Source organism: Takifugu flavidus, chromosome 22 (genome assembly GCF_003711565.1).
Source record: "Takifugu flavidus isolate HTHZ2018 chromosome 22, ASM371156v2, whole genome shotgun sequence".
NCBI classification, from domain to species: domain Eukaryota; kingdom Metazoa; phylum Chordata; class Actinopteri; order Tetraodontiformes; family Tetraodontidae; genus Takifugu; species Takifugu flavidus.
The window spans coordinates 694,227-720,222 of NC_079541.1; the positions used below are offsets into that span (position 1 = coordinate 694,227).

The 25,996-nt window shown below is 52.4% G+C and overlaps 2 protein-coding genes and 1 long non-coding RNA gene across 5 annotated transcripts; 1 reads left to right on the forward strand and 2 right to left on the reverse strand.

Moving 5' to 3' along the window:
- Positions 1–13,876: 13,876 nt before the first annotated feature.
- Positions 13,877–19,568, reverse strand: pfkfb3 (6-phosphofructo-2-kinase/fructose-2,6-biphosphatase 3). 2 transcript variants are annotated; one of them, XM_057022654.1, is made up of 15 exons: positions 19,316–19,568; positions 18,336–18,461; positions 18,140–18,236; positions 17,997–18,063; positions 17,850–17,924; positions 17,705–17,761; positions 17,501–17,625; positions 17,220–17,427; positions 16,996–17,142; positions 16,820–16,924; positions 16,619–16,748; positions 16,408–16,535; positions 16,148–16,336; positions 15,931–15,953; positions 13,877–14,907 (listed from the first exon to the last, which is right to left on the reverse strand). In XM_057022654.1, the coding sequence occupies exons 1-15, from the start codon at positions 19,551–19,553 to the stop codon at positions 14,901–14,903; spliced, it is 1,722 nt and encodes a 573-aa protein (XP_056878634.1). In that variant the 5' UTR covers positions 19,554–19,568; the 3' UTR covers positions 13,877–14,900. The 2 variants fall into 2 exon arrangements, with proteins under 2 accessions (XP_056878634.1, XP_056878635.1); XM_057022655.1 differs by lacking the exon at positions 15,931–15,953.
- LOC130519363 (uncharacterized) lies at positions 19,415–24,469 on the forward strand. The gene is made up of 3 exons (XR_008948284.1): positions 19,415–19,556; positions 20,638–23,368; positions 24,323–24,469. It is a non-coding gene; the product is annotated as an uncharacterized LOC130519363 (long non-coding RNA).
- On the reverse strand, positions 21,889–25,979 carry rbm17 (RNA binding motif protein 17). 2 transcript variants are annotated; one of them, XM_057022685.1, is made up of 13 exons: positions 25,822–25,979; positions 25,420–25,566; positions 25,054–25,170; positions 24,795–24,961; positions 24,535–24,647; positions 24,395–24,445; positions 23,785–23,923; positions 23,545–23,696; positions 23,310–23,360; positions 22,939–23,012; positions 22,719–22,817; positions 22,570–22,642; positions 21,889–22,126 (listed from the first exon to the last, which is right to left on the reverse strand). In XM_057022685.1, the coding sequence occupies exons 2-13, from the start codon at positions 25,540–25,542 to the stop codon at positions 22,023–22,025; spliced, it is 1,263 nt and encodes a 420-aa protein (XP_056878665.1). In that variant the 5' UTR covers positions 25,543–25,566; positions 25,822–25,979; the 3' UTR covers positions 21,889–22,022. The 2 variants fall into 2 exon arrangements, with proteins under 2 accessions (XP_056878665.1, XP_056878664.1); XM_057022684.1 differs by having other exon boundaries at positions 24,762–24,961.
- Between the last annotated feature and the right edge of the window lie 17 nt (positions 25,980–25,996).

Here is a 25,996-nt window from a genome sequence, read left to right on the forward strand (position 1 = left end):
TGTCCCCCCTCTAATGGCTCAACTCCCAACTCTTCTCTCTTATCTTAAAAACCTTGTTTCCACACCAGAACCTCCGTCCATAAAAGGCAGTTTAAGGGAAAACCTGAAGACGCGTCCCAAAAACGTTCCGGGCTTTTGGAGAAAGATTGATGGGAAGGATGGAAGCAACAATTAGGAATGTTTATACTAGTGAGGACATCAATGATCAGATCTGAACACTTTTAGAAGCTAATGAAGGTAGTAAAGTGAACACATGTGTGTCAAACACGTGCAGGAGAGCATGAAGACGTGCACGTGCACGCCCACGTTAGCAGGGACGCTGGTTATTCTCAAGGTCAGGTTCAAGGTCAGGGGAAAGCCAAACTCCCGACGTGTTTGACTTGTCTCATCTCCAGACACACACACACACACACACAAGGTCACAGTTTTCCCATGAGGAGGACAGAGACTCAAGTCCAGGCTGTCCTGTATGTCCAGGAGGATCCTGGTGGGTTCCTGGAAGGACCACAGGTCCCTGGTAAAAGCCTGTTGAGGGGTTGTGACCAGGAGTCCTGGGTTGTCTTTACTGGGAGGACTGGGGCCTTGAACTGGGAAGAGGTTTAGCTATACTTGTCAGGTCCGTCTCCTCTTCATTTGCATGTCTGCGTCCTTTTCTGTGGTGTCATGTTAAACCTGCCGGTCCTCCCAGGTTCTTCTCCCGGCCCTCTTTGTCCTCTGGACCTGATTCCGACCCCCCCAGCTCCCCCCTCAGTGTGTCTGGATCAATTACACCATTTGCATCCCAGACAGGAGACGGAACAATCGGGAGTTATTTTTCTGAATCCGGCGGGAATTTCCTCTCCATCATCTGACTAACGGCTTGTTCTTTCCTGCAAAGGCCCATAACTAGATTACAGTGGAGTAAACATGACAGGACATCCCATAATTTGCTCTAAACCAGACCATAAATAGACACAGCTCATACTTCAGACTCTGTCTCTCGCCCCTCTTGCTTTCTGGCCTCCACAGTCCTTCAGCGGAGCTCTTATCTCACGTCGTTTCAGCCGGACACAAAAGGTTCGGGTATCGAGTTCTCGCCCACATGGCTGCCTGCTGTCTCACGGGTGGGACGTCTGCGGTGGACAACATGTCTCTATAGGCTCCTTTATGTTCTAGAACCCTCACTGGACGTACGTGACATCCTGCCTGTCCTGTCCTCTCCACCGTCCTGTCCTGTCCTGTCCTCTCCACCTGTCCCATCCTGTCCTATCCTCTCCACCTGTCCCATCCTTTCCTGTCCTCTCCACGTGTCCCGTCCTGTCCTGTCCTCTCCACCTGTCCTCTCCACCTGTCCCGTCCTGTCCTGTCTTCTCCACCTGTCCCGTCCTGTCCTGTCTTCTCCACCTGTCCCGTCCTGTCCTCTCCACCTGTCCCGTCCTGTCCTCTCCACCTGTCCCGTCCTGTCCTGTATTCTCCACCTGTCCCATCCTGTCCTCTCCACCTGTCCTGTCCTCTCCACCTGTCCTGCCCTGTCCTGTCTTCTCCACCTGTCCCGTCCTGTCCTCTCCACCTGTCTTGTCCTGTCCTCTCCACCTGTCCCGCCCTGTCCTGTCCTCTCCACCTGTCCGTTCCTGTCCTGTCCTCTCCACCTGTCCTGCCCGGTCCTGTCCTCTCCACCTGTCCCGTCCCGTCCTGTCCTGTCCTCTCCACTTTGTCCTCACAACAACAGGGAAATGGAAAAAGACGGATGGGAAGATGAATAATGTGCTGCTGGGAATATCCGAAATTCTTTCCCATGTTGATGTTCAGCGTTCAGCTGCTTCCTAGCCAAGCGTGCTAATGCTAAAGCGGCTAATGCGGGAGCGGCTGCCAAACATCGGTGGGCGCTGCCACATTCCACCTCTTCGGTTTGTCCGGCGGTGCTTTAGAGCAGCTTTAATCACTCATTTGGAAGAGAAGTCCCTCGTTTCTGAGCGTGAATTTCCCCGTGTGGGACAATAAAGGACCTGAATCTGAATCTGTCACCTTTTTAGCGTCCCCGACTCCACATTACCTTAGCTTGTAGCACCGCGCTCTCAAAGTGGGACATTTAGGGACATTCTTACCTGGTCTAAACCTTGTCTTTGGCCTCAACTCCTCCCGACGCACATGTTATGTATTAGCTATGCTAGCTGTAGGAGCATGTGCATGGGGCTGGTGTGTACAACCACTGGTGCTGCTTTGTTTGGTGTGCAGACCGAAGGAGCCACAGCGTTCGTTCCTGTGTAAAATCAGGTTGTAAAACGATGAAAAGAACTTGTTACAGCAGCTTCAAATGGAACAAATCTGAAGTGGGAGCTTGGATCTGAAAAAAGGAAATCCTTGTAGGGCTAACGACGTTACGCAAACGCTCCCCACGTCCCTCTGGTTGATCCCAACATCCAATAATAGCAGGCCGTGCTGACGGGATGTGATCGTTCCATCAAGAACAGCAGATTTAAAATGCTAAAGCAACAGCAATCAGAAGGTTTCTGAGTACGGGAGGAGTTAAAAGAACCTCTGGAACCGTTTCAGGAACATCGACGGGCGCTTGTTTAAGGACAAAATTGTCTGCGAAGCATGAAATAGTAATGACAACGCAAGTTTAAACAAGGTCAAATATGGCTGGCGGGACGTCCCAGCCAAGCTTCTTTAGGTCCGTTTGTCCCCTGGGAGGCGGTTCCCTTCTGCCATCCCACCGTGCTAATGCTGTTAATGCGCTCATCACTGCTCATTCACCCAGTCACACGCCGCACGCGTGTGGACGCCGACGCCGACGCCGCCGCTCTCGTGGGCCATTCTCCATATTTTGGGATAAATCGGGCCTCTGTTGGGCACCGCCGAGGTCAGGAACCTTTGTGAGCTGCTAGCGGGGGCTTTCCTGCTGCGGTGAAAAGGTACCGTTGGTTCCTTTGTTCTGAGCCGCCGTGAAAGCGTCGTGCGTGCGGAGCCGGGGCGACGCGGCCGGCGAGCGCGGCGTCAAAAGACTCTTTGAGTCTCACCGATTACATAAGAGCAGAGTAAAACTGTGAGGCTAATAATCACTCTGGCCTCCTCCCAACCGCCCCTTTACTGTCGAAATTCGCACAAACGGCCCTTTTGTGGCGTTGCGTAATCGCCTCCGCCGTGCGCTTCGGCGTGTACGGCGAAGAGCTGGCGACCTCGCCCTTCCTGCGTTCCAACGGGCGGCTAACCGCTACATGCGGCTGCGCCCGGAGAGCATCTTTATGGGGCAGGAAGTTCCAGAGACGTTCTAGGGGTCTCGTGGGACCAGCAGAGGCCGTTTGTGGCCTCCCGGGTCTCTGGGAGCCACGGACACACCAGACCCCTAATCTGGTTCCTCCCCAGTCAGGGTCGGGGTCAGGCCCCAAACCTTGACCTCCCGGGTGATTCTGTGTGTGTGTGTGTGTGTGTGTGTGTGCGTGTGTGCGTGTGTGTGTGTGTGGTGTGTGTGTGTGTGTGTGTGTGTGTGTGTGTGTGTGTGTGTGTGTGTGCGTGTGTGCGTGTGTGCGTGTGTGTGTGTGTGTGTGTGTGTTCTCCCTCCCTAGACAAGCTATACCAACACACCCAGATAATATGATTCATTAGGCCGCTCTGATAAGATCCCCGTGCACAGATCCGTGCACGCTGCACCATTTGTTACTCGCCGCTGAAGTCAACAGCATAAATCAGAGGCCAGGGAGCAGCCGGGGGGGGGGGGGGGCAGCAGCCGGGGGGGTTAGCTAACAGGTCCTTTAGCTTAGCTTCTTTATCTGCCTTCGCTGGCAGCAGAGGGAGGGGCAAGACTGGCGACAGCAGGTACTTCAGGGGCCTCATTATTCTCATGATCACGTCCAACTTGTCCTCAGTAGCTGAGGACACTAACTCTAATTGAGGAGGCTCTTCCTCAGACCCCCCCCCCCCCCCCCCCCCGTGATAACCTGAGCTGAGGTGGCAGCACAGCCTGTTAATAGTCCCATAGTCAGGCTCTTGTCCCAGCAGCCTGACGTCAACACAGATGGGTGACTGATGCTAGGGGGACATCTGTGGAGGAGTGGGGGACATCTGGAGGACAGTGGGACATCTGTGGAGGAGTGGGGGACATCTGGAGAGGAGTGGGGGACATCTGGAGAACGGTGGGACATCTGTGGAAGAGTGGGGGACATCTGGAGGACAGAGGGACATCTGGGGGACAGTGGGGGACATCTGTGGAGGATGGGGGACATCTGTGGAGAAGTGGGGTATCCATCCATCCATCATCATGAAGGTGTTATCAAGCGAGGGTCTGAAACATCCAGGGACGTCATCAGGACGTCATCAGGACGTCATCAGGACGTCATCAGGACATCATCAGGACGTCATCAGGACATCATCAGGACATCATCAGGACATGGACCTACAGTAGCAACACTGTACCCAACAGTTACAGCCACAGTACTGGAACAGAGACGGACACAGTCTGCAGATTCCCAGAGCTCCCAGAGACTGGAGGGGCTTTAGAACAAGCAACAGTGCAGAGAGAGTGTGTGTGTGTGTGTGAGTGTGTGAGTGTGAGTGTGAGTGTGTGTGAGTGTGAGTGTGTGTGAGTGTGAGTGTGTGTGTGTGTGTGTGTGTGTGTGTGAGTGTGTGTGTGTGTGAGTGTGAGAATGTGTCTGTGTGTGTCTGTGTGTGTGTGAGTGTGTGTGAGTGTGTGTGTGTGTGTGTGAGAATGTGTGTGTGTGTGTGTGTCTGAGTGTGAGGGTGTGTGTGTGTGTGCTGGTTTCTCTAACCTCTCAGGACTCATTATTACTATTATTAGTAGTAGTAGTACTTTTATTGTTGTTGTAATAACAGTGTAATAGCAGTGTAATAGCAGTGTATTATCAGATCATTTTGGGAGCTATACTATTATTACAATTATTCCATTTGTTTTTCCATCACAGGCGCCGCATCATTGTGTGTTGCAGCAATGATAATGGGAATAATTCTGATTATGATTAATGATCTGAATAACATTGACATCCCATAATTTATTCCCTCGGCTGAACACACATCTGTGTTTGTCCTGTTACGCAACAGCCTGGTTTGGTGCGAGCGCTGAGGTTTGGTGGCTGAACCAGCTGACGCGTCCCGATTCACCACGTTAGCTGTTGGAGGGGAGTGAATCCTGACACGGAGCTTTGAGGGGAATTCTGCGGGAGAAAGAGCGTCTTTGTCGGGAGGGAGGGGAATTCCAGGGGACCGTGGACGGGAACTAAACTGGGAAACAGCACAACATAAAGACAATTATATAACTGCAGAGGTCCAGAACAATAGTTCCTGATATCATATATCAGTGTGTGTGTGTGTGTGTGTGTGTGTGTGTGTGTGTGTGTGTGTGTGTGTGTGTGTGTGTGTGTCTGCAGCATCTTCCTGCTGCACAGCAACAATCGAACTTCCTGGTTTTTCCTGTCTTCCTCCACAAAGGTCCCAAATAGACGTGAGCAACAGTGAAACTCTCTGGGAGCTGGAGGTCAGAGCCCCCCCCCCTGTGTGTGTGTGTGTGTGGGGGGGGGGGGGGGCTCTTCATCATGGGATCGTCAGGAGAAAGAGGAGAGAAGCGCAGCAGTGGCTCTAAATCACATCTGTATGATGCAAAGACTCGATCAAGGAAACGTTGCGTTAAATGTGAGGAGCAGGAGGAATCCTCGTAACCATGGAAACGGACCCTGTGCCTCACAAACACGGATCCTTCCCCTCATTTGCTAAAAGGACAGTTTTAAAAGCTCACAGAGGGTGTGATGGATGGATGAAGGCTGCTCTTCCTCCAGGCCTGATGCTGCAGGATGGTGGCGCCACCGTTGCTACGGCAACGCGGGCCTTTTCCCCAGATCAGAGTCCAGAATGGATGCAGCACGTGCGGAATGTTCACCTCTCTACATTCCTGCGTCATGTGAACGCAGCAGCCTTCGACCTTTCAACACACAAACATCATCATTAAACATCATCTGCTCAGGCGTGAGGAGGTGCTGGGGCCTCTGCTCCTCCTGCCCTGCTCCTCCTGCTCTGCTCCTCCTGCTCGCTTCTCCTGCCCTGCTCCTCCTGCCCTGCTCCTGCCCTGCTCCTCCTGCTCTACTCCTCCTGCCCTGCTCCTCCTGCCCTGCTCCTCCTGCCCTGCTCCTGCCCTGCTCCTCCTGCTCTACTCCTCCTGCCCTGCTCCTGCCCTGCTCCTCCTGCCCTGCTCCTCCTGCCCTGCTCCTGCCCTGCTCCTCCTGCCCTGCTCCTCCTGCTCTGCTCCTCCTGCTCTGCTTCTCCTGCCCTGCTCCTCCTGCTTGCTTCTCCTGCCCTGCTCCTCCTGCTCTGCTCCTCCTGCTCTACTCCTCCTGCCCTGCTCCTCCTGCTCTGCTCCTCCTGCCCTGCTCCTCCTGCTCTACTCCTGCTCCTCTATTTCCATCTTTACTCTCTGTGAACCATCTCCACCACCAGGACCTTCTGCAGGGAGCTGAGGCCAACGACCACAGAAACTCCTCCTGACATGATGATGGTGGTGATGATGATGATGATGGTGATGATGATGATGATGATGATGATGGTGATGATCATCATCACCATCATCACCATCATCATCATCATCATCGTCATCACAGGGTTTGCTCCGTCACCAGCCCGTCCGTCAGGACCATGCAGAATTCCCAGAGCCTGGTCATCTCCACCAGAACCAGCAGACTGTCCTCAGCCTGTTGGACAGGCTCTGGTCCCTCTTCAGCTGGTCCATGAACCTGCCTGTCCTCCTCTGTAGCAGACCGCTCCTCTGCTTCTGGACCTGCTCCTGGAGGAGCCGTTCTTCGTGCTTGGACCTGCTCCAGGCTGCAGCGTGTGGTCCTATAGCCCCCTCTAGTGTTCCATACTGGGATTGTTTGGCACGGTTCATAAACCCGTGATCTCGGCTCCTTGACAGACCTTAAAACCTCTCTTCTTCTTCCATTCCTCCTGGCACTGTACAGCATAAACAACATTACGTTGTCCTCCGGGTACAGGGCCAGGCACAGCACCGACACGCCACCTCTTCAGGTCAGGACTCAGCAGTCCACCTACACCTAAAGGAGAGTGGGCACTCCTCCGAGGACAGCCCGGTATGGATACTGGCCAGAGAAGACCGCTGGTTTGAGAGGGGGGTCAAGGAACCTCTCCATGTCAAATTGGAGAACCATCCTTAAACAGAGGTGGTGGGCGGAGGCACTTCCTGTCACCCAACAACAATGCAGTCCTCCACTCCTTCCAACAACAAACCAAACGTTCACACCTTTCCAGGAGACCTGGAGACTCACCACCATGTGATCCAGCAGACAAAGGGGAGACACCTCTACCAAAACTAGGTCAACGACCCTACCAACGACCCTGCCAAGGACCCTACCAACGACCCTACCAACGACCCTACCAAGGACCCTACCAAGGACCCTGCCAACGACTCTCCGGTGACCACCCAGATCATTAACATGCCAATGGTCCACAGGGGCTATATTTTCAAGCTTTGTCCCCAGGGAGTGCAGAACCTTCTGGATAGGAGAAACGTCTTGAAAGAGAAGAAAGAGTCCAGTTGAGAGAGAAAACTACCTTGGATAACGTTCACTTGAAGTAGAGGTTCTAATGTTTCTCCACTAGAGGGCGCCGATTCCTCACAAGTCAAGAGAGGCAGGTTCAGTCGGACCTCCCGTGTCAGAACCGAATCCCAGCTTGACCCAGAAGCTACTTTAACTGCTCGTATTCTGTTGGCATCATTCATTTCGAGGTAAAACATGTGACTCCAGTCAGTCGGTGAGAGGTAAAGCAGTCTGGAGCTGAGAAGAGTTGATAATTAACAACTGTCCAGTTGTAAATGAAGAATCGAGAAGGTCAAAGATGTCCTCCTCATTCCTTTATTCCAGTTTATGTTAACGGGCTGTGGTAGGATTAGTTAACACGGTTGGACCTCTGCTGAATCAAGGCGTCGCCGTGCACACTTTGGTTTTAACGAGCCATATTTCCACCTTTAGTTTGGGTGTGTTCTGGCCCCTCTCCACTAGGGGGCGCCCCCGCCTATTCACAGCGTTTATCATCGTTCAGCGTAATTTGCTGTAAAAGGTCATTTGAGGGTGCAATATTCTGAGAAATAAAAAGATAAGGCTACAGTAGATAACTTTGTTTCCTGGCTTCTTCGGTAGGTTGCAACATATCAGAGGATCAGTGATGTAAGATTGCGACTGGTGGTCACATGACTTTCTGACTCAGGGACGTGAGTCAGAAAGTCATGTGACCATCAATGCTGGCTTCAGACCAACAATGTGAGTGTGAGGATGTTAGCAGTGTGGTGGACGGAAAGACCTTCTGAAGAGATTACATGGCTCATTTGGAAGCACAAGTAGATCTCAGACGGATTAATAATAGTTATGACTGACACACACACATCTATGTACTCCTATCCTTGTGAGGACTTTCATAGACATAATACACTGTCCAGCACCTGAGCACCACAGCTAAAGACTGGATGGATGGATGGATGGATGGATGGGTGGATGGATGGATGGATGAGTGGATGGATGGATGGATGGATGGATGGGTGGATGGATGAGTGGGTGGATGGATGGATGGATGGATGGATGGATGAGTGGATGGATGGATGGATGGATGAGTGGGTGGATGGATGGATGGATGGATGATGGGTGGGTGGATGGATGGATGGATGGATGAGTGGGTGGATGGATGGATGGATGGGTGGGTGGATGATGGATAGAGAGACAGATAGACATTTATGGAAAACTCTGTTTCCTGCTAATTCTCATTCCTTGAATGTTTGTTAGTGGAATTTTGTCTTCCGGTTCTCGGCCCAGCCGGAGGAGCCTGGGGAATCATCGCAGCTCACAAACCTTTCTTTTCCTGCCTGGACCTGGACCTGGACCTGGACCTGGACCTGGACCTGGACCTGGACCGTGCTCTGCAGGTAGGTCCTGTTTGTCCTCCGGTGCTTCCAGGTCTCAACGCCCCCCCACGCGTGTCACTGATGTCCTGATGTCAGCGTGACATCGACCCCCTGACAACCCTCAGAACCCTCAGAACCCTCAGAACCGTCAATGTTCTGGCTAATTACAACCAAACGTCACATTCAGACGGTGAAGTCATGATGGAAGCTGAGGAGCTCCTGAAATGCTGCAGAATGATCCCACAAACATCAACAACGTCTATTTTTGACTGTTGGTGATCAAACCCTGGATGTTCTGTAGGCCAACACCAGCGATACACACACAACAGGCCTGGGGGGGGGGGAGAACATCAGCCAACGAGCTGGAGCACTTCAAGATCACAGCCTTGTTCAGACTGGGGGAGAAGCTGATGGGGGAGACGCTGATGGGGGAGGAGCTGATGGGGAGAAGCTGATGGGGAGAAGCTGATGGGGGAGGAGCTGCTGGGGAGAAGCTGATGGGGGAGGAGTGTCAACACCATTATCTCCTGGATCTGTGAGTGCTCTGTCTGATGTGGTGGCTCCTGGTACTGGAGCACCACAGGGGGCTGATCTGTCCCCTGTGGTGGCTCCTGGTACTGGAGCACCACAGGGGGCTGATCTGTCCCCTTTCCTTTTCACCTTAGACACCACAGACCTTGTTGGGTGTTTCAGTGGGGGGAGGGACTGGGACTACAGGGAGTGGGTACCTGTGGAGGGGGCTGGACACAATCACCTGAGGCATCAGTGACACCAGACATGGTGGGGGGGGGGTTCACAGCTACTGGAGAGGAGGAGGAGGAGGAGGCGGAGGACTTCACACACCTGGGTGTTAACATCAACAGGAAGGGGAAGCTCCTCAGGAAGCCGAGCTTCTTCAACACGTGCAGCAAGATGTTGGGGAAGTTCTCGCAGGCTGGTGGAGGTCAGGAAGGCTGACTCAGCACTTTCCCTGTTGAAGGCTGACTCAGCACTTTCCCTGTTGAAGGCTGACTCAGCACTTTCCCTGTTGGTGCTCTTGTATAGCCTTTATATGGTTTTATTTTAGACTTTGGCACTATTCTGTTTATGCTTTATATCTTATACCATACTGTGTGTGTGTGTGCGTGTGTGTGCGTGTGCGCGTGCGTGTGCGCGTGCGCGTGTGCGTGTGTGTGTGCGTGTGCGCGTGCGCGTGTGCGTGTGTGTGTGCGTGTGCGTGTGTGTGTGTGTGTGTGTTGCTGTAACACGAGAATTTCCCATTTTGGGATCAATGAAATAAATGAATGTGACCCCAGAAGAAGCAACAGTGGCCAAGATGATTCAGTCAGGCGGTTACCATGGAGACGCCCCATTCATGGCTCCCTGGGATTGTCCATTCTTTCACTGAGATGGATGATGGATCTTATGGGTGCTGATGTGGAGGTGGTGGCACCGGGAGGAGCCGATAAAGTCTTGTTTACATCATCTAATTAGCCAGTTCATTAACCTGATATGGAATCAGACTAAAGCAATTATCTCAACACATGATTTTATTATGTGCTGAGGTCAGAAGTGGAGTTCACACCCTGAAATGGTGACAGGGGGGTTTGTCAAGGAGCCTGGTTAAGACTCTTAGAGAGGACGAGGGCTCCGAGGGGTCCGAGGGGCCACGGGTCTCCAGGAAAGGTTCTTCTCAGGTGGTTCTGAGGTGGCACCAAGCAGCCTCGCCGGGGCTCAGAGGCTCCCGAGGCTGAAGAGCTCCAGAATGGCTGCAACAGATCTGCAGGTTCCGCTCTGACTCACACACTTGGACCACGGCGTCCTCACAATGACGCATTGTCTCGGAACAATCGAGCGTTTCGCAATAAATCGGATTGTTTTGGGGATTTGTTCCCCTTTATGTAAGCTGAGAATCAGACGTAACAAAGTCACTCCTGCCAAACAAGCGAGACTCTGCAGCACTTTTCACCCCGTTAAGGTTCCTGGGTGGACTTTCCCTCCAGAAGCACCTCTGAGACCCGTCCAACCGTCCACGGGACGGAAGCTCCAGTGATGACACTCATCTGTAGCAAGAATGTGATTTCTGCTCGTCTAAATTCCCCAACGACGTGAGTTCAGGACAGGATGTTGAAACCGAAGCTTGTTTGTGTCCCAGCAGCACTGTCACTGACCCTCTGACCCTGGCAGCTCCTGCCGTTGCGTAAGGTTCTTAACCGGTTTGGAAAGCCCGGGGCGTGAACAGCGAGCCCTTGTTGGTACACAAACCCCCCCCCGCTGGTAATACTGGTACCTAAGCCCGTCCACCTCGCAGCAGGACACTGAAAACCTGCTTTGTATTTATAGTTTGTTTTGTTGGGAAGGTTTGTGGCCTCTCCAGGAAGTGTGGGTTTCAGCGCCAACGCGAGGCCTGGAAACGGGCGCAGCAGCTCTGCTACGGCCCAGCGGGCCCAGCCGGCCCAGCCGGCCCAGCGGGAGGGTCCCCTATTGTGACCCAATACAGAGCAGAATGAGAGGGTGAAGCTTTTGCTTTGGACCCGGCAGGATGAGGGGCCATTGCTGTGCAGCAGCCCACCACTAGAGGGCAGCGAAGGCGTGCGGTTTCAGTCGGGGTCATAAATCCATCTTTTTGTGCTGTTTGGGTTCTCCAGTAGATCTTAATTAGAAAAGTGCTCCAGTTATATTGAGGAGACCCCAGATTACTCCTCCAGAAGCTTTGTTCTTCGTCATCATCATCACCAGGACAGCAGAGTGGAGGAAGCAGGAGCAGCAACACTTGGGTGTCACCTCCTGCCCACACTGGCACCGCCATCCTGGAGGTCGTCCCGCTCCAGAGTGTGTGTCGGGCCTACGTGAGGCCCGACACACACTCTGGAAAACTTGGGAGGTGGGAGGGAGGGAATGTGGAACGTGGAGGATGGCTGGTGGAAGGAGGGCAGACGTGACTTTCCGCACAGACCTTTTCTGGTCCATCCTCATCTCTGACCAACTTCTTCTTCTCCGTCCTTGTGATCTCCTGACCTTTATTTCCTTTCCTCGCCCTCCCTCCCTGGCCTCCTCCTCCCCTTGCTAATGTTGTGCCTTCACTCAACGATCCCATTAGTGAAGTCGAACTCATTACGTTGACGAGGAATTAAGAGCCGGGCCCGGAGCAGCAGGAAGTCAGTCGTCTAATAAAATCCGATGCGCTCTGTGGTCACCTTGGCAACGTCCCGGCTCTGGAGATTTTCTCCAGTGGACTCGTCTTGGGCGTGTTTTGATATTTTGACCTTCGTCCTGAAGGAACAGCCTCTCACTCCCGGTTCCTGCAGGTTGACTTTAGCTTCTTGAACAGGGCTGAACGTGATTCTAGATCATGTGGAACTGATCTGCTTCAGGGTCATTTTCAGGGTCACAGATTTTCCAGGTGTTGGGGCCTGTAAACTTCCACCCAGGAGCCTGTGGGATCACAGCGTTCCTGCTGGGAATGTTTGACTTCTGTGGTACAGCAATAAACGCATAAAGGTGATGCAATGAGCTCAGGTTCATCTCACTCGGCCACGTTCCTCAATCTGGATTTTGAAACATTGATTGAGGAAAGTGTTTTTCCACAGATGCCCTCGATAAAATTCATCTTTTGTACGTATTTATTCCAATTACAGGAAAAGGCTAGATTCAAAAACTAGATTCATTATGGAAGCCAGAAAGTGCACATTTGATGTGTTTGATGTAAAAGTTTCATATGTACGTTATCGGCTTCAGTTTGGGTCGAGCAGCACCGACACATTTATTAGTGGTAACACATTAATATTTACACGATGAGGCGTTCAGGTGCTCCTCGTTGATATGGGCTTCCACACATGGGAATCTGTTGCGTCCATACGGCCCAAACAAACATGTCTCTGTCTACACGTGTGTGTGCGCGTGTGTGTGTGTGCGTGTGTGTGTGTGTAGGGTACAAGGGGCCAAGATTAATCTGAGCTGTAAAAGGACGGACAAATGATCGGCTCATGTGGAAGAGGAGCTGTCAGCAGGGAGAGAACAAGCTGAGTCATGGGACACCGACCTGGCAGCGGTTCAGTCTGGCTGCAGATGTGAGGGAAACGTCACCTGGTGTCTGAATATTTCTAATGTTCCTTCTGAGAGCACAGCGAGGGGCTGCTCCACGGGCTAATCTCTTTACCTGGGTCGCTGCTCTTCTCTTCGTCAGCACGATTAGGTGGCTAATTGTGGAGCGTGGCTTAAAGCTGCCTGTGAAGCGCTCGTATGCCTGACACAGCAGCTCCCACAGAGATCACACACACACACACACCACACACACACACACACACAGCTTTAGCTGCTGGTCAGTGGAGGCGAAAAGAAACTTATTTCTCTTTGTTTAATGCAAACAAGTATTTATGAAGGTCGACTCGGGCCGATATTAGCGTCTGTACTTGATATAAACCTTAATAATGAATTGGAGACTCGTGAGGGCAGGTGTGTGTTTCGCTAATAAAATGTTAAAGTTTGCAACAATGGAATTAATTTCTAAAAAAAAATGCAGATCGAGACGGTCGAGCCTTTCGTTTCCGACTTGAACCCACATGAATCCGTTTAAACTCATTATTGGTCATCTTCAACAGGCCCAGTCAGACCGGATGAGATCCCATCTCTGGATGAATCAGAGACAGGAAGTGAGGAAACACGCCGGCCCCCCCGGCTGCTGGACCAGCTGCTGGACCAGCTGCTGGACCGGCTTTGTCTTCTGGCTCCGGGTTTTCCGGCCGCGGCGCCACAAACGTGTATTTATACACCTGCTTGGTGAGTTTTAAACCTAAATGTAGAACGTGTTGAGAGGTGGGAAATGGGCTCCAAAGCCGCCAGAACTGTGGGCGAACGGTCCCCCGAGGTGGGGCGACCCGGAAGGTGACCGGCGCGGTCCGATGAGCAGAGCGTGACTGTGACTCACGGGTCTTATGAATGGAGGAGATAACGGAGGCGGCAGCGCCAGAACACGCTGGGGAAATGGGACGCCACGGAAACCAAAGGTTTTCCTGGAGCTCATTTATTGGTCCAGCAGATGCAAAACAAAACTGATTAAAACAAACTACAGTCGATCGATCAATCATACGATACATAGAAATAAATAAAAACTGATCAACATTTCAAGTATCTGGAGTCAGCACTCAGCACTCAGACCAGTCAGTTCCAGTCACCCCCAGTTACACCCATACAATACGTTTCTGTACACGACATTATTAATATTGTTGTCAACAGCAAATCGTCATAAAAATAGAGGTGTTTAGAATTTGTGCGCAGCCAACAGGAATCAAGAAACCTTGAAAATAAAGACCTCTACACTCGCTAAATATTCAAACTGAAATGTAAAATTCAGAAAAGATATGTGGAAATATTAGGTCCAAAGCTCTGCTGCTCCTCCGAACGTGGTGGGGGGGGGGAGTAGAGGAGCAGCATCAGGCTTGCAGAAACAAGCTCTACAGGCACTCATGGTCCGTCAGGAGGAACCAGAAACGTGACAAACACAGAAAGAAGCACAGCCGTGTCCCCATGTGCAAAACAGTCGCAGGGTCGAGGTGTGTCAGCATGAAAGGGTCCAAAAGAGAGGGGCCACCAGAGGCCGAAGGGGCCCAGAATGGAGACTGGAGAGCTGGACTCAACAGTGCAAACGTGGAGAAGACCGTGTGGAGGAGCCCCCGGAGCTGGAGCCCCCAAGAGCTGGAGCCCCCAGGAGCTGGAGCCCCCAGGAGCTGGAGCCCCAGAAACTGGGATTACAGGAGCTGGAGCCCCCAGGAGCTGGAGCCCCCAGGAGCTGGAGCCCCCAGGAGCCCCGGTTCGCTCCTGAACGTCTTGTTTTGAGAGGACGTTTGTTTAAAGGTGAATAATTTAACAGGACAGCAACAAAACAAACAAAATGAGTCCTTTCTGGAGCGGGAACAGTCAGAACTGGTCCTCAGCCGTCCCAGCATGGGAGCTGATCCGTGTTGTTGAGCAGGTGGGGAACAGGTGTCAGTTGGGTTGGTCAGATCCAGTCAGGCTCCAGATGATTCTCACCTCAGGTTCTGTGGACACAGAAACGCCGGGTTCAACACGGACATCAGACCCAAACCTCTGCTGCTGGTTCTCCAGGAGGTTTAATCCCTAAACCACCCGTTACGTCACCTCCGCGTTTCTTTATACGTATTTATAGAGCCGAAGGTGGCCGAGTGTGTGAGCGTCTGCTCCCAGTTAATCCTCTGCTGATTCGGAATCAGAGCGACAATCCTCGCGGGGATCCACGCTTTTCCACTGTGCCAGCAAAACTATTACTGGCCGCCGTTTCCCCTGTCGTCGTGGTTACGCGCCAGCTTCATTTATGGCCTCCTGCTACACTAACGAGCAGGGCACGTTTAATCAGGAAACACTCGTGATCTCCAGCTATAAAAACTTCCGGCTGAATCGAGTCCACAGCTACAACAGCTACAGCTGCTGCTACTGCTGCTACAGCTACAGCTGCTGCTACTGCTGCTACAGCTGCTACAACAGCTACAGCTGCTGCTACAGCTACAGCTGCTGCTACAGCTACAGCTGCTGCAACAGCTACAGCTGCTACAACAGCTACAGCTGCTACAACAGCTACAGCTGCTACAGCAGCTACAACAGCTGCTACAGCAGCTACAGCTGCTACAGCTGCTACAGCTGCTACAGCAGCTACAACAGCTACAGCTGCTACCGCTGCTGCGTTGCCGACGGCTACCAAGCGTCTGCGGTGTGTTTACCTTTGAAAGACTAAGAGCGAAATCACTTTCAGATACTGGAAGGTGGTTCGCCTTAATGCAGAGAGGCCAAACATAAACAGACGTTAACAGGACGGCCAGCGTGCACGCTGGTGCACGTGCACACTGCGAGCGTGTACAGGGTGAACACAGCTGACGGGAGGAAGCGTGACGCGTCTGAGCGGAAACTGTTGCAACATCTCTGCAGCGCTTCCTGACGGCTGCACCCAGCGAGTGGAACCGTCGGGGGGGGTTAGAGATGGGACGTCTACACGCACACACACACACACACACGTAGGGGTAGAAAGACTGGACCCAGTCAGTACTTACAGGCAAACTTTGCCCAGCCAGTGCTGAAAGGTGCAGACGTTGGCAGAGGAAGAAGAGAGGATGGACACAAATGAGCAAACATGCGTGCAAATGGTGTCAGAGCCTCTCGGAGTGGGAATGCTCTTCCCATCAATACGTCCGTGTCGACGGGACTGACGGGAAGTGCCCGAGTGTACTCAGTTTTCTATTCTGATACGGAAGGTGTTGGAAGCTCTACCTGTCCGGTCAGAGCGAGAGACGGGTGCGAGGGGCTGCAGAGGGCCAGGGAGGCCACCGACGGGGGCAGTTCTTGGATGGGAGGCTCGTCCAGCTCGTCAATGCGAGGCTTCTTGATGTGGGACTCGGGGCTGGTCAGAGGAGTCACGCTGTTCCTCCTGATCAAGGTGCCAGGACCTCTTTTCACCTCCTGTTGCAAATATCAAATGGGATTCAGAGCACGTTGAAACAGAAGGAACCACAGGATCCTCCACAACGTACCTCTGGTCTGTCTCTGTGGGTGTTCACTGCCTCCACATTCAGATAAATGGACTCCACCTTGCACCCGTAAGCTACTGGGGTGAGCTTCAGAACGGTGTGGAGGGGGCACTTCAGGTAGGGCATCTCCTCTGGACAGACCAGGGACAGGGGAAAGAAATTAGCTGGAGTCCAGTGGAGAAGACTTAGACCCTCTGGGAGGGGTAGTTCCCACCTGCACTTTTATCCAGGAAGTAAGCGAGGAGGCAGCGCATGACCGCCTGGTGGCAGATAACCAGCACGTTCTCCTGCCGCTCCAGCTCCATGATGACCGGCTCCACCCGCTGCACCAGGTCCTGGTAGGACTGGAGTCACCCGAGCTGTTAGAACATCTCACAGCAAGGCAAGAACTGTGTGTGTGTGTGTGTGTGTGTACCTCTCCGGCAGGGTAGCGATAGTAGTATTTGTCTTCATCTCGCAGAGCAAACTCCTCTGGGAACTTCTCCTTCACCTCGTCGTAGGTCATCTCTTCACACAGACCCTAGGAGACGAGGCGATCAGGTTGGACCACGCGCGACGGGCGGCGCCAGCAACCATCTGACAGATACTCACGGCGTCGAGCTCGTTCAGAACCTTCCACTGTTCGTACGCGCCGCCCAGGTGCTCGGCGGTCTGGATGGCGCCGCACAGCTGGCTGGTCCAAACCTTCAGGTCCTTCAGCTGCTGCTCCTTCATGAACTGAGCCAGAGCCACAGAAAACTGCAGCAGGAAGAAACCCGAGTCAGAACCCCACGGTGATCCACTGCGTTGTTCCCCGTGGTGGTTCCCTTTCCTACCTGATGGCCCCGTGGCGAGAGTCCTGCGTCCCCTCCCAGACGCCCCTGCAGGTTGTCGGTGCTCTCCCCGTGCCGACACAGGTAGATGGTTCTGGGCTGGACGTGAATGTTCATCAAGTAGTAGACGATCTTGCTCTGGATGTGGTCCTGGATGCGGTTGACCAGGTAGCGCCGCCCCACGTCGATCACCTTGATGAAGGACAGGTCCCTGGGTGGAGAGCAGACGGATGAGCGTCGCTGCGAGGGCGACCCGGCGGACGTCACATGACCCCGGCGGCTACCTGTCGTGCTGGTCGGGGTCCAGAGGCTGGTAGCTGGTCTTGTAGCATTCAATTCTCTTTTGGAAATCCAACATGGCGTCGGTCTTGTTGCAGTCGCGGTAGTCCGGACACGACACCTTCACCTCCTGCAGAGAAAGGTTGGTCAGTGGGCAACGCTCCCGCTCGCCTCCCCACGGCGGCGCCGGCGCGGCGCTCTCGCCTCACCATGATGTTGGACGCGATGACGCTGGGGTCGTTGCACACGGACTCGATGAAAAAGATCTGCGCACACACAAACAGCACCGTTCAGATTTCCTCCCCCCTGGAGACGGGAGCGTTCGACGTCTAGGGTCGTCATGACGACACTTGCCTTGAAGTCGTTCTCGGCGCCAAAATTGAGGATCATGGCTCTCCTGTCTCGTGTTGTGTTGGTGGCATCAAAGACCTGGAAGGAGTCAGGTTAGCTCTTGTGGAACGGCAGCATCGTTAGGCCCCCAGACCAGGACGGGGAACTCACCGCTACTTGTCCTCCTTCGTCCTTCAGGTAAGACTTGACGTCCCTCAGGGCGGCTAAGGCGCACTGCCTAAAGAGGCCACGCTCGTTAGTTGCCCCACCAAACCCAGAAACGGCCAAACGACAGCGCCGGGCGCTGGACTTACTGCCTGATTTTGACGGCGCACTCGTTGTCGGGCTTGAAGAAGTCGTAGGAGCTGTAGTTCTTGACCGCCTCTCTGCGGTACTCCCCAACGTTGAAGACTACAACGGCGCAGGGAGGAAAACGAGCACAAAATGTTTCTGCGTCCCGTTTGTAGGACGAAACTATGAGACACTGGGGCGGCGCGTCACAATAGTTACCTTTGGTGGGCATGCCGATCCAGTTCAGGTACCGAGTGAGCTTCTTGGAAATGTACGTCTTGCCGCGAGCCGGGAGGCCCACCATCACGATGACGGTGGGAGGGTTGGCGAAGTGGGGGGCGCCAGCTGCCGGGAAGGAGAGCAGGTTAAGGCGCGGTGACAGACCGCCGTGCACAGAATGAGCAGCTCCAAGCAGGAGGAGGCTGCAGTTCACCTCCAGCCTTTATTTAATGCCCGTTTGTGTTCGGAGGATCTTCACTTTTCCACATGCCGACACAGAACTGCTGCCAGCCGCCGGCTCCCCCCTCCCCTGCACACTGACCCACTCTGCTGTGAACCGTCTGACCCCAGCTGGGACCGGCTATTTTCAGGAGCTTTTACACACTCACCCTAATTTACATGCTGTTTACACGACCAGAGACTCTGGCTGAGAGCTCATTTACGCCCCGAAACGCTGCTTCTTAAGTTGGGAAACAGGTTACAGTCAACATTTCCAAACCATTTCTTCTCCTTTTTACAGCTCGCAATGCCATCGCGCCACTTAAACTTTAGTTTTGCACAATTTCCTGGCAGAAAAGTACCGGAAATCTTTTATTCCTCAGATTAGCTCAGATACTTTTCGTCGTACGATTGAATAATCAGTGATTTTAAGGTGATGTTCTAAAAGAATCCCATCACTCCTCATTGGTCCATCTGCGACTTGTTGCTTTATTTGAACTCTCGGGCCGGGGGGTGGGGGTCACCACGGTAACCATGGTGACGGCAGGAAGATGACGTGCGGACCGTGCCGATCAATGAACAGACAAGTGCAGCATCGTAGCTAAACCAGAGCTAGCTCAAATATTCGCTCAGTTTCGCAGAAAATTGATGGAATGCGGTTTAAAAGCGTCAACATTATGAACTGGACTGTATTATATGATATTAAGAAATAACTGTGCGAGACGATTCCGTCATTCTGTGAAAAGACGCGGCGCTTTTACCTCGCCGGGGAGCCGGCTTGCCATCCTTATTGGGAATCCAGATTTTTTGGATCCTGTTCTGGGTCAGCTCTCTTGGCATTCCTCGGTGCCTGACGAGCCGAGCAGCAGATGAGAACCGAGCCGCTAATATCCGGACAAAAGAGGACACGGAGTCGGTGCCGCTGAGTGACGAACCGGCCTTTTCACGCAGTGGACCAGAGCGGGGCGCGTCACAGATCTGCCGGTCCGCGGCGCACATCCGGTATTTATCCCCGCGTGGCTCGCCGGGAAACCGCGTAACCACGGTGTCGTCATGCAGTCGCGAGAGCGGAGGCGCGTGAACCAGCAGGCAGGCGGCAGTGTCGCCCCCTTGTGGACGATAATGTAGTGCACTATATTTATTATCGCCTTAAATCCTTGGACGCGGTGATTTCATTGCCCGCCGCCGCATTAATTACCGCATTCTTTACCGTCTTGTGAGAACGCGGCGGAAGAACCACCGTTTAACATGTTTTTGCTTTACTTCCGATGTACTTTAACCTTTCATTACTTCAGCCATGAATGTGCCCCGTGTTCCATTCGCTCATCTGCTGACTGCCCCATTAGTGTTCGTCTGGCTGCATCTACGTGATGTTCAGGAGCAAACGTGCAGGATGCCTCGTCCCCTCTTTAGTCACACAGCTCATATTTGGTCATTCCAGTCAAACCTCCAAAAGCAGAAGTAGTTCAGAAATGACTTGAAGCTGCGCAACGACATTTTGAAGAGAAACGTTCTGAAGCAGAGCTCTAACTCATAGAGAAATCTCATAGAAACGGCATTTGCTCCATTATGAATGGATGAATCAACAGGTTTGCACCGCAGTATTAAAAAAATAACATTTAAACAAGCAACTATGTGTATTCTAATTATGTCAGAAAACTTTTTATCCCTGAGTTGAACGCAGCGTAACAGGAAGGCGTGTAAGACTCCAGCTTGTTCTCTACTGTTCCAATAACATTCATTATTTCCACCCTGGGAGATCCTCAAACGAGCAACTCCTGGACTCAGATCAACCTTCTCCAGGAGATCAGTCGTCTTGTCACTTCTAGATAACAGTGGCTTTTATGTGGAAACATTGTTTAAAATATATGACTTCCTGCAATCTAAGAAGAAAATGTTCTCTCAAAAATGAAGAAAAAACTGTACAAAAGTGTTACATTTTATCACTGTCACCGATTCTGTTTTCAGATTTTTCTACAGCTGTTAATCTTAAAATACCGCGACCTCTTTTCACCCGGTCCTTCTGAAGTTCTTCGTTCTGTATTTACATTCTGTTTCCTGTTTCGTGGTGTTTTGGTCACAGATTCCTGCTCAGCACCAGAACCGAGCGATGGAGGAAGGTCAAACTCATGTTGATGTGTCCAACATCCTCCTCAGAGACAAAAGGCCTGTAAACAAGTGCAAATGATGCCCCACAAGGTCGGGGCAGCTGTCGGACTGGAAGTTCTGGTGGAGACCCAGTAAAGGTGAGAGTGGGTTTGGTCTGTGTTTGTGGTGGCGGTGAACGTCGTGTGCTTTAGAGCCAGCGGCGATAACAGGGCCGACGATAACGTTAACTTCTTCAAACACACGGAGGGAAACACGGCGCTGGTATAAAACCAGTCTGATTCAGCTCAGGCCTTTCGCAACTTTGATATAAATCATAACTGTTGCAATGCAAAAATCCGTGCTGGAACAATCTGTGGCTTCACCCTCAGTTAGAGGGAGTCAGACGGGTGCTGGCCGGACTCTGGACTCCCCTGGAGCCTGTGAGGGTTGTCTGCAGGTCGTCGTTTCCTTCCACACTAAATTATGACCCGAACCTGATCCCAGGTGTGTGAATCAGAACTCACAGAACAACCATAGGTGCCAATGAGGGGGCTCTTTAAATACAACACACCCTCGTTCTAACATGCTAGTTTGATTTGAACCACAGCCTCCTTGAGTTTTAGACCAAAGGTGAAGGGTCCTTTGGTCCTGAAACTGGGGCTGGGGGGTGCACAGGTGAGCACATGAGGGTTCACTCCAGCTGGTTTTAGCAGGACAGACCTTAACCGGGCTGGTTCTGGAGGTTTACAGGTGCAGGCGTAGTTGGACCATGTTACCCGAGCAACATTCAGGATTCTCTCATGCCCTTCTAGGAACCCTCAGACCTGTTCCTGACCTCCGCCTCCACGTCGGCAGCATTTCCTTCCATTCCTTTCCGTCCAACCCATTTCCCTGAACTAAACCTGCTCCGGGGGGAGCGCCTCCCTCTGACGTGTGCACAACCTCCAGGGTTCTTGGTGCACTTACATAATGTGCGATTGAGGTTGCGTTGGCTGTCCCCAAACCCTTCCCATCATCCATCAGGGCTAAGTTAAGACAGCGGGGCTCAGGGACGCCGCTGAGGGATGAACTGGGCGCCTGCGGAGAAGAGTGCCGTAACAGGAGGGAGGTCAAGTCCATGTCTGTTCTGAAGTCCTCAGTCAGGATGACTCTGGATTTTTAACAGTAACCTCATGGAAGCAGGATGTTCACACTAGAGCCTCAACATTCCTCTAGTTTAGAGTGGAATGATGCAGGAGAGGAAAGCAGCTATTTATCCACTTTATTTGACAGTAATGTGTTTTTCAACAAGATGGATTCACAAACAGACGCTTCAGTCGCAGCAAATTCTTTAAAAAAAAAAACCCCGTTTTATTATGTACAAAGTAATGATGACTTGGCTCAGACTTGCTCTCCCAGATCCAGAACCCGGAACTTGTCGAGGTTGTAGAAGCAGGCTTTGACCACGCGTCCCCCGAAATAACGTCCGTTCAGGTCCACGACGGCTGTGGAGGCCAGAGAGCTCAGGTCAGAGTGTGGACTCACATACAGGCGGCACCAGCGCAGGATGCATGTTCTGGTTCTGACTCGTGTGGCGGAGCCGCTCTGAATTCCTCTTTGAGCGCCTGTCCTGCTTTCAGAGCTCTGGAAGCGCGGTGCCACGGCTGGTGGTACCGGATAGCTGGGCCATGTGTGATATAACACCACAGGGACCCGAGTCTCACCAGGTTTACGATCTGGGCCGACCCATTTAGAAGGGGGACACACCTTCACCCACATTATGAGAGCAGTTACACAATTCGGGAATTAGACGGGACAATCAGGTTGAGATGAATCAGCGGAGGCAGGGAGGGGTCCACCTGGCCGGAGACGCAGGTCGCCCCCCCCCCCCCCGAGGGGCGCCGCCGCTGCGTTGACCCTCGTGGTCGTGCGGGGCGCCTTTCCTCACCTTTGATGGCCGACTCCACCCTCTCGAACTCCAGGAATATCCGGACCGCTTCGTCATCGGGCACCTCTGCGATCTGGAAAGGTGAAGCACCGTTGTGAGCGTCCTGCTCGGTCCAAACACATTTCCCTCCATTTGGGTCCTGCTCTCACCTCAAAAATGACACATTTAACTACTTTGCCGTATTTCTCGCACTCTTCCTTTGTCTCTTCCTCCAGGTCTTCGTCCACCTCCCCCCGGCCCACCATGTTCTGTAAAACAAACATGCCTGCTTGGAGAGAACATCAAGTCTGACGGATGCGCCGCTGCTTTACGTCACAACGTTTGGGCTTCATGTAGCTGTAGAATCACGTGAGGATCAGAGCAACGTACCCTCAGCAGCACCACCTTCGTGGGGTTCTTCAGGATCTCCGTGAGCGGGTTGGCCTCAGATTTCTTGCCATCGGCTGGTTAGAAACAGAAAGGCAGCTTAACTTTATTTAACTTTATTCCTCCATAGATTCTTCAGAGAGCTGATAGAGAAACATTTAAGCGTTATCGTTGTGTATGAGCTGGATTCAATGCTGGTCCGTGTTCTTTCTGTCGCCATCTCGCTTCCCTTATTGTGTGAAGAAACGCTGCTGATACAAGCAGGGTCGTTCAAGGTCACTGCTGTTGCACCACTGTCACTATTCCAGCGACTGAGAAGCAGACTGACTGCTGCCTGGCTCAAAGGAACAAAGCCAACGTGTGCATTTGCCAACCTGCAGAGCTTCCAGCTGAAGTTTCGGCAGCGCCCGGATGACTGGCCCCAACTGCACAGGTGCACGGCAACACACACAGACACACACACACACACACGCACACACAAAATGGAAGAGAAGACACACAAGTCATGGTAAAACAGCCGTCCCAGCACGAGTCGGGTCATGTCGCCGACGGAAGCAGGTGTGAAAGTGGAGCCGGAGGAGCTAAAAGCAGCCGAGCTGCTCGACTTACGTTTCTCCGCAGCATCACCGATGATGATCTTTCCGCCTCGTTTGCTGGTCTTCTCCACCGACAGGGCGGTGCTCAGGCCCTGCTCGTGCTTCCCCAGGCCCTGGCCTTCTTTGAAGCCGTACTTCTGCATGATCTTATGGGCCACTGTGCCTCTGAGGAAGCACAACAAGGGCGGAGAATGGATTCATAAACAGACACAAACCTGTTTGTGTTTACGTGCTTTTTGGGAGTCCCACCTACCCCATATTGGCCAGGAATGAGCTGGTTGGTCCGGGTGGAGAACGTGGCCGATCGGGGTCCTCGAACATTGGCGGAGGGATGGCAGCTTTTGCACCTCTTGTTGAAGGCGCCTCATCCTCATAAGAGAATGACGAGGGGCCTAAAACCGTTAATATTACGTTAGAATGATTATCTCTCCATCACTTGTCCTCATTTGGACCCAAGGCCAACAGGTATAAATGAGCCAGTGCTGCCCCCTACTGCCAGATTAACAGTACTGACATTCGGAGTATTCGGTCTGGTCGGGCAGAGGCCCTTCTGGGGGGATTTAAAAAACAAAAGGCATCTCTGATGGGGTCATTTCATCCAGATTAGTCCTAAAATTTAAAAAAAATGAACAGGCCATAATCTGCTGTTTCACCTGCTCAGAGTCTGAGGTTATGCTGCATCAAAACCACAAACTTCTTCATCATTTCTTGACCATCTGATGAGTAATGGAAACTTCCTGTATCCGTTCTGCCTGGGCACCCAGATTATCTGTTTCTGCATCTTTTCACAGAATTTAATCTGGCATCTTCTTCAATGACCTGTTTACGTCACACAAAATGTTAAAACGGGGATATAAACGCACCTTCACGGTCCACCAGAGAGGAAGGTGGTGCGATGGCTGCTCCCCCCATGCCTGTGAGACACCGAAGACGTCGCCGTTAAGGTTCTGTAACAACGTACTGGTGATGACTAGAAAAATGTTCAAAGGTCAAATCTGCTCACTTCGTTTCCTCCGTTCCTTCTCGTAGTCCTCATCTTCGTCGGAGTCCCCTTCGGCTGCAGGGAAACGAGAGAAACCACTGGGAGCGCCACCTTCGTGCCTGTCTTTCCTCTTCCTGCAACAAGTCAGACTCACATTTCAAAGGGGAACTTTGCCCATCGGATATCTACCAACATCTCCAATCCCTGAATAGTGAAGGTCAGTCATGTGGTCGTTTGTGTTGCGTTACTCTGAATTCCTCAGTTTCGGGCTTCGTGCGCACTTTTCTCTCTCCTCAATCTCCTTCTGCCGCTCCTGCTCCCTCTGCCGCTGGCGTTCCTCTCTGTGTCGCTTCATGACCTTTTCGTAGTCGTTGGGAAACATGGGGTCATACTCATCTGCCAATGGGATGAGGACGTCACTGGAGGAGAAGCCACTGGGAACGGTGTCCTTAAGACAGGATACAGGTGTGAATGGAATGGATGGAGAGTGCGTGCACATCCTCCAGGCCTGAACAGGCGGCTCTGCTGGCAAAGACCCACCTTCATTCCGGCAGCAGCGTGAGGAGGCATTTCTGAGATCTGCCTGTCATCACTGGAGCCCCCTCTCTTCAGGTCAATGACAGGGGCCAAGACGGTGGTCTGCTTCACCCGCTGGGTCTACACGCAGTCACATCCACATAAAAAGAGGACCTTTAGACCTGCTTTTCCTATGCAGCATGGCTACATCTTCTGCCACATGTTCAGCACCAGCGGCCACCAAGGGATCATTGAGTGTCCAGATATCCACACACACTTTATAAAACCAGAAACGGGGTGGCCACTTCTCCGGGTACTGTGATTCCGGTCTGTAATGTGTCATTTGGGTGTTTTTTCTGTGTGCTGCGTGCAGTGAGAGGCTGTATTCACCTTTGCTTGGGTCAAAGCAGCCTTCTTCACCTTCAGCTGGGACTGAAGCAGCTTAAAGTTCTTGGACCAGCCTTCGGTCTTTGTGTCGCTGGCACCGACACCGAGGTCATCGTACAGCGACATTGTGCCCGTCGGTTCTTAGTTTCCCTGCAGAATCATTTCATGTTAAGCACCAATTGACGGATTTTATTGTAATTTCCATCGGTGACTTCACGCGAACATGGCATCTTTTAAGGCTGCTTAAAAATGAGTAAGTAGTTTGATTCATTTAGCCAGCTTCGGCTAACACTTTATCAACGATATTTCTACGCTTCAGAAGGACTCATTACCAGTGTGCAGTTAATTAGCTCGACTTTCCTAACATGAAAACATCTACAAGCTCCATATGATAGTGATCTATACCATTAAGGACCCTTGCAGCACGCTTGTTTCGGTGTTAGCTCCTCGTTGGACAGAGACGGAAGCACAATAACAACCAGAGGCGGCCGCCACAGCTCGGCGGTGGCGAGTATCGCCCCCTGGCGGCCCGGAGTCGCTACTGCGCCCAACGGCTGTAGATCGCGGAATAAACTCGCCT

Bases quoted from the DNA above. Each gene is read 5' to 3' on its own strand.
- pfkfb3 (XM_057022654.1), bottom strand. From the start codon at position 19,553: ATGTGCGCCGCGGACCGGCAGATCTGTGACGCGCCCCGCTCTGGTCCA. The intron at 18,064-18,139 runs GTAAGTCCAGCG...TGGCCTCTTTAG, and splicing joins TGCGCCGTCAAAATCAGGCA to GCAGTGCGCCTTAGCCGCCC. The intron at 16,536-16,618 runs GTGGGAACTACC...TGGTCTGTCCAG, and splicing joins CTTCCTGGATAAAAGTGCAG to AGGAGATGCCCTACCTGAAG.
- rbm17 (XM_057022684.1), bottom strand. From the start codon at position 25,542: ATGTCGCTGTACGATGACCTCGGTGTCGGTGCCAGCGACACAAAGACC. The intron at 23,013-23,309 runs GTTGGCAAATGC...GTTTCTAACCAG, and splicing joins TTCAGCTGGAAGCTCTGCAG to CCGATGGCAAGAAATCTGAG. The intron at 22,818-22,938 runs GTACGTTGCTCT...TTTGTTTTACAG, and splicing joins CGAAGGTGGTGCTGCTGAGG to AACATGGTGGGCCGGGGGGA.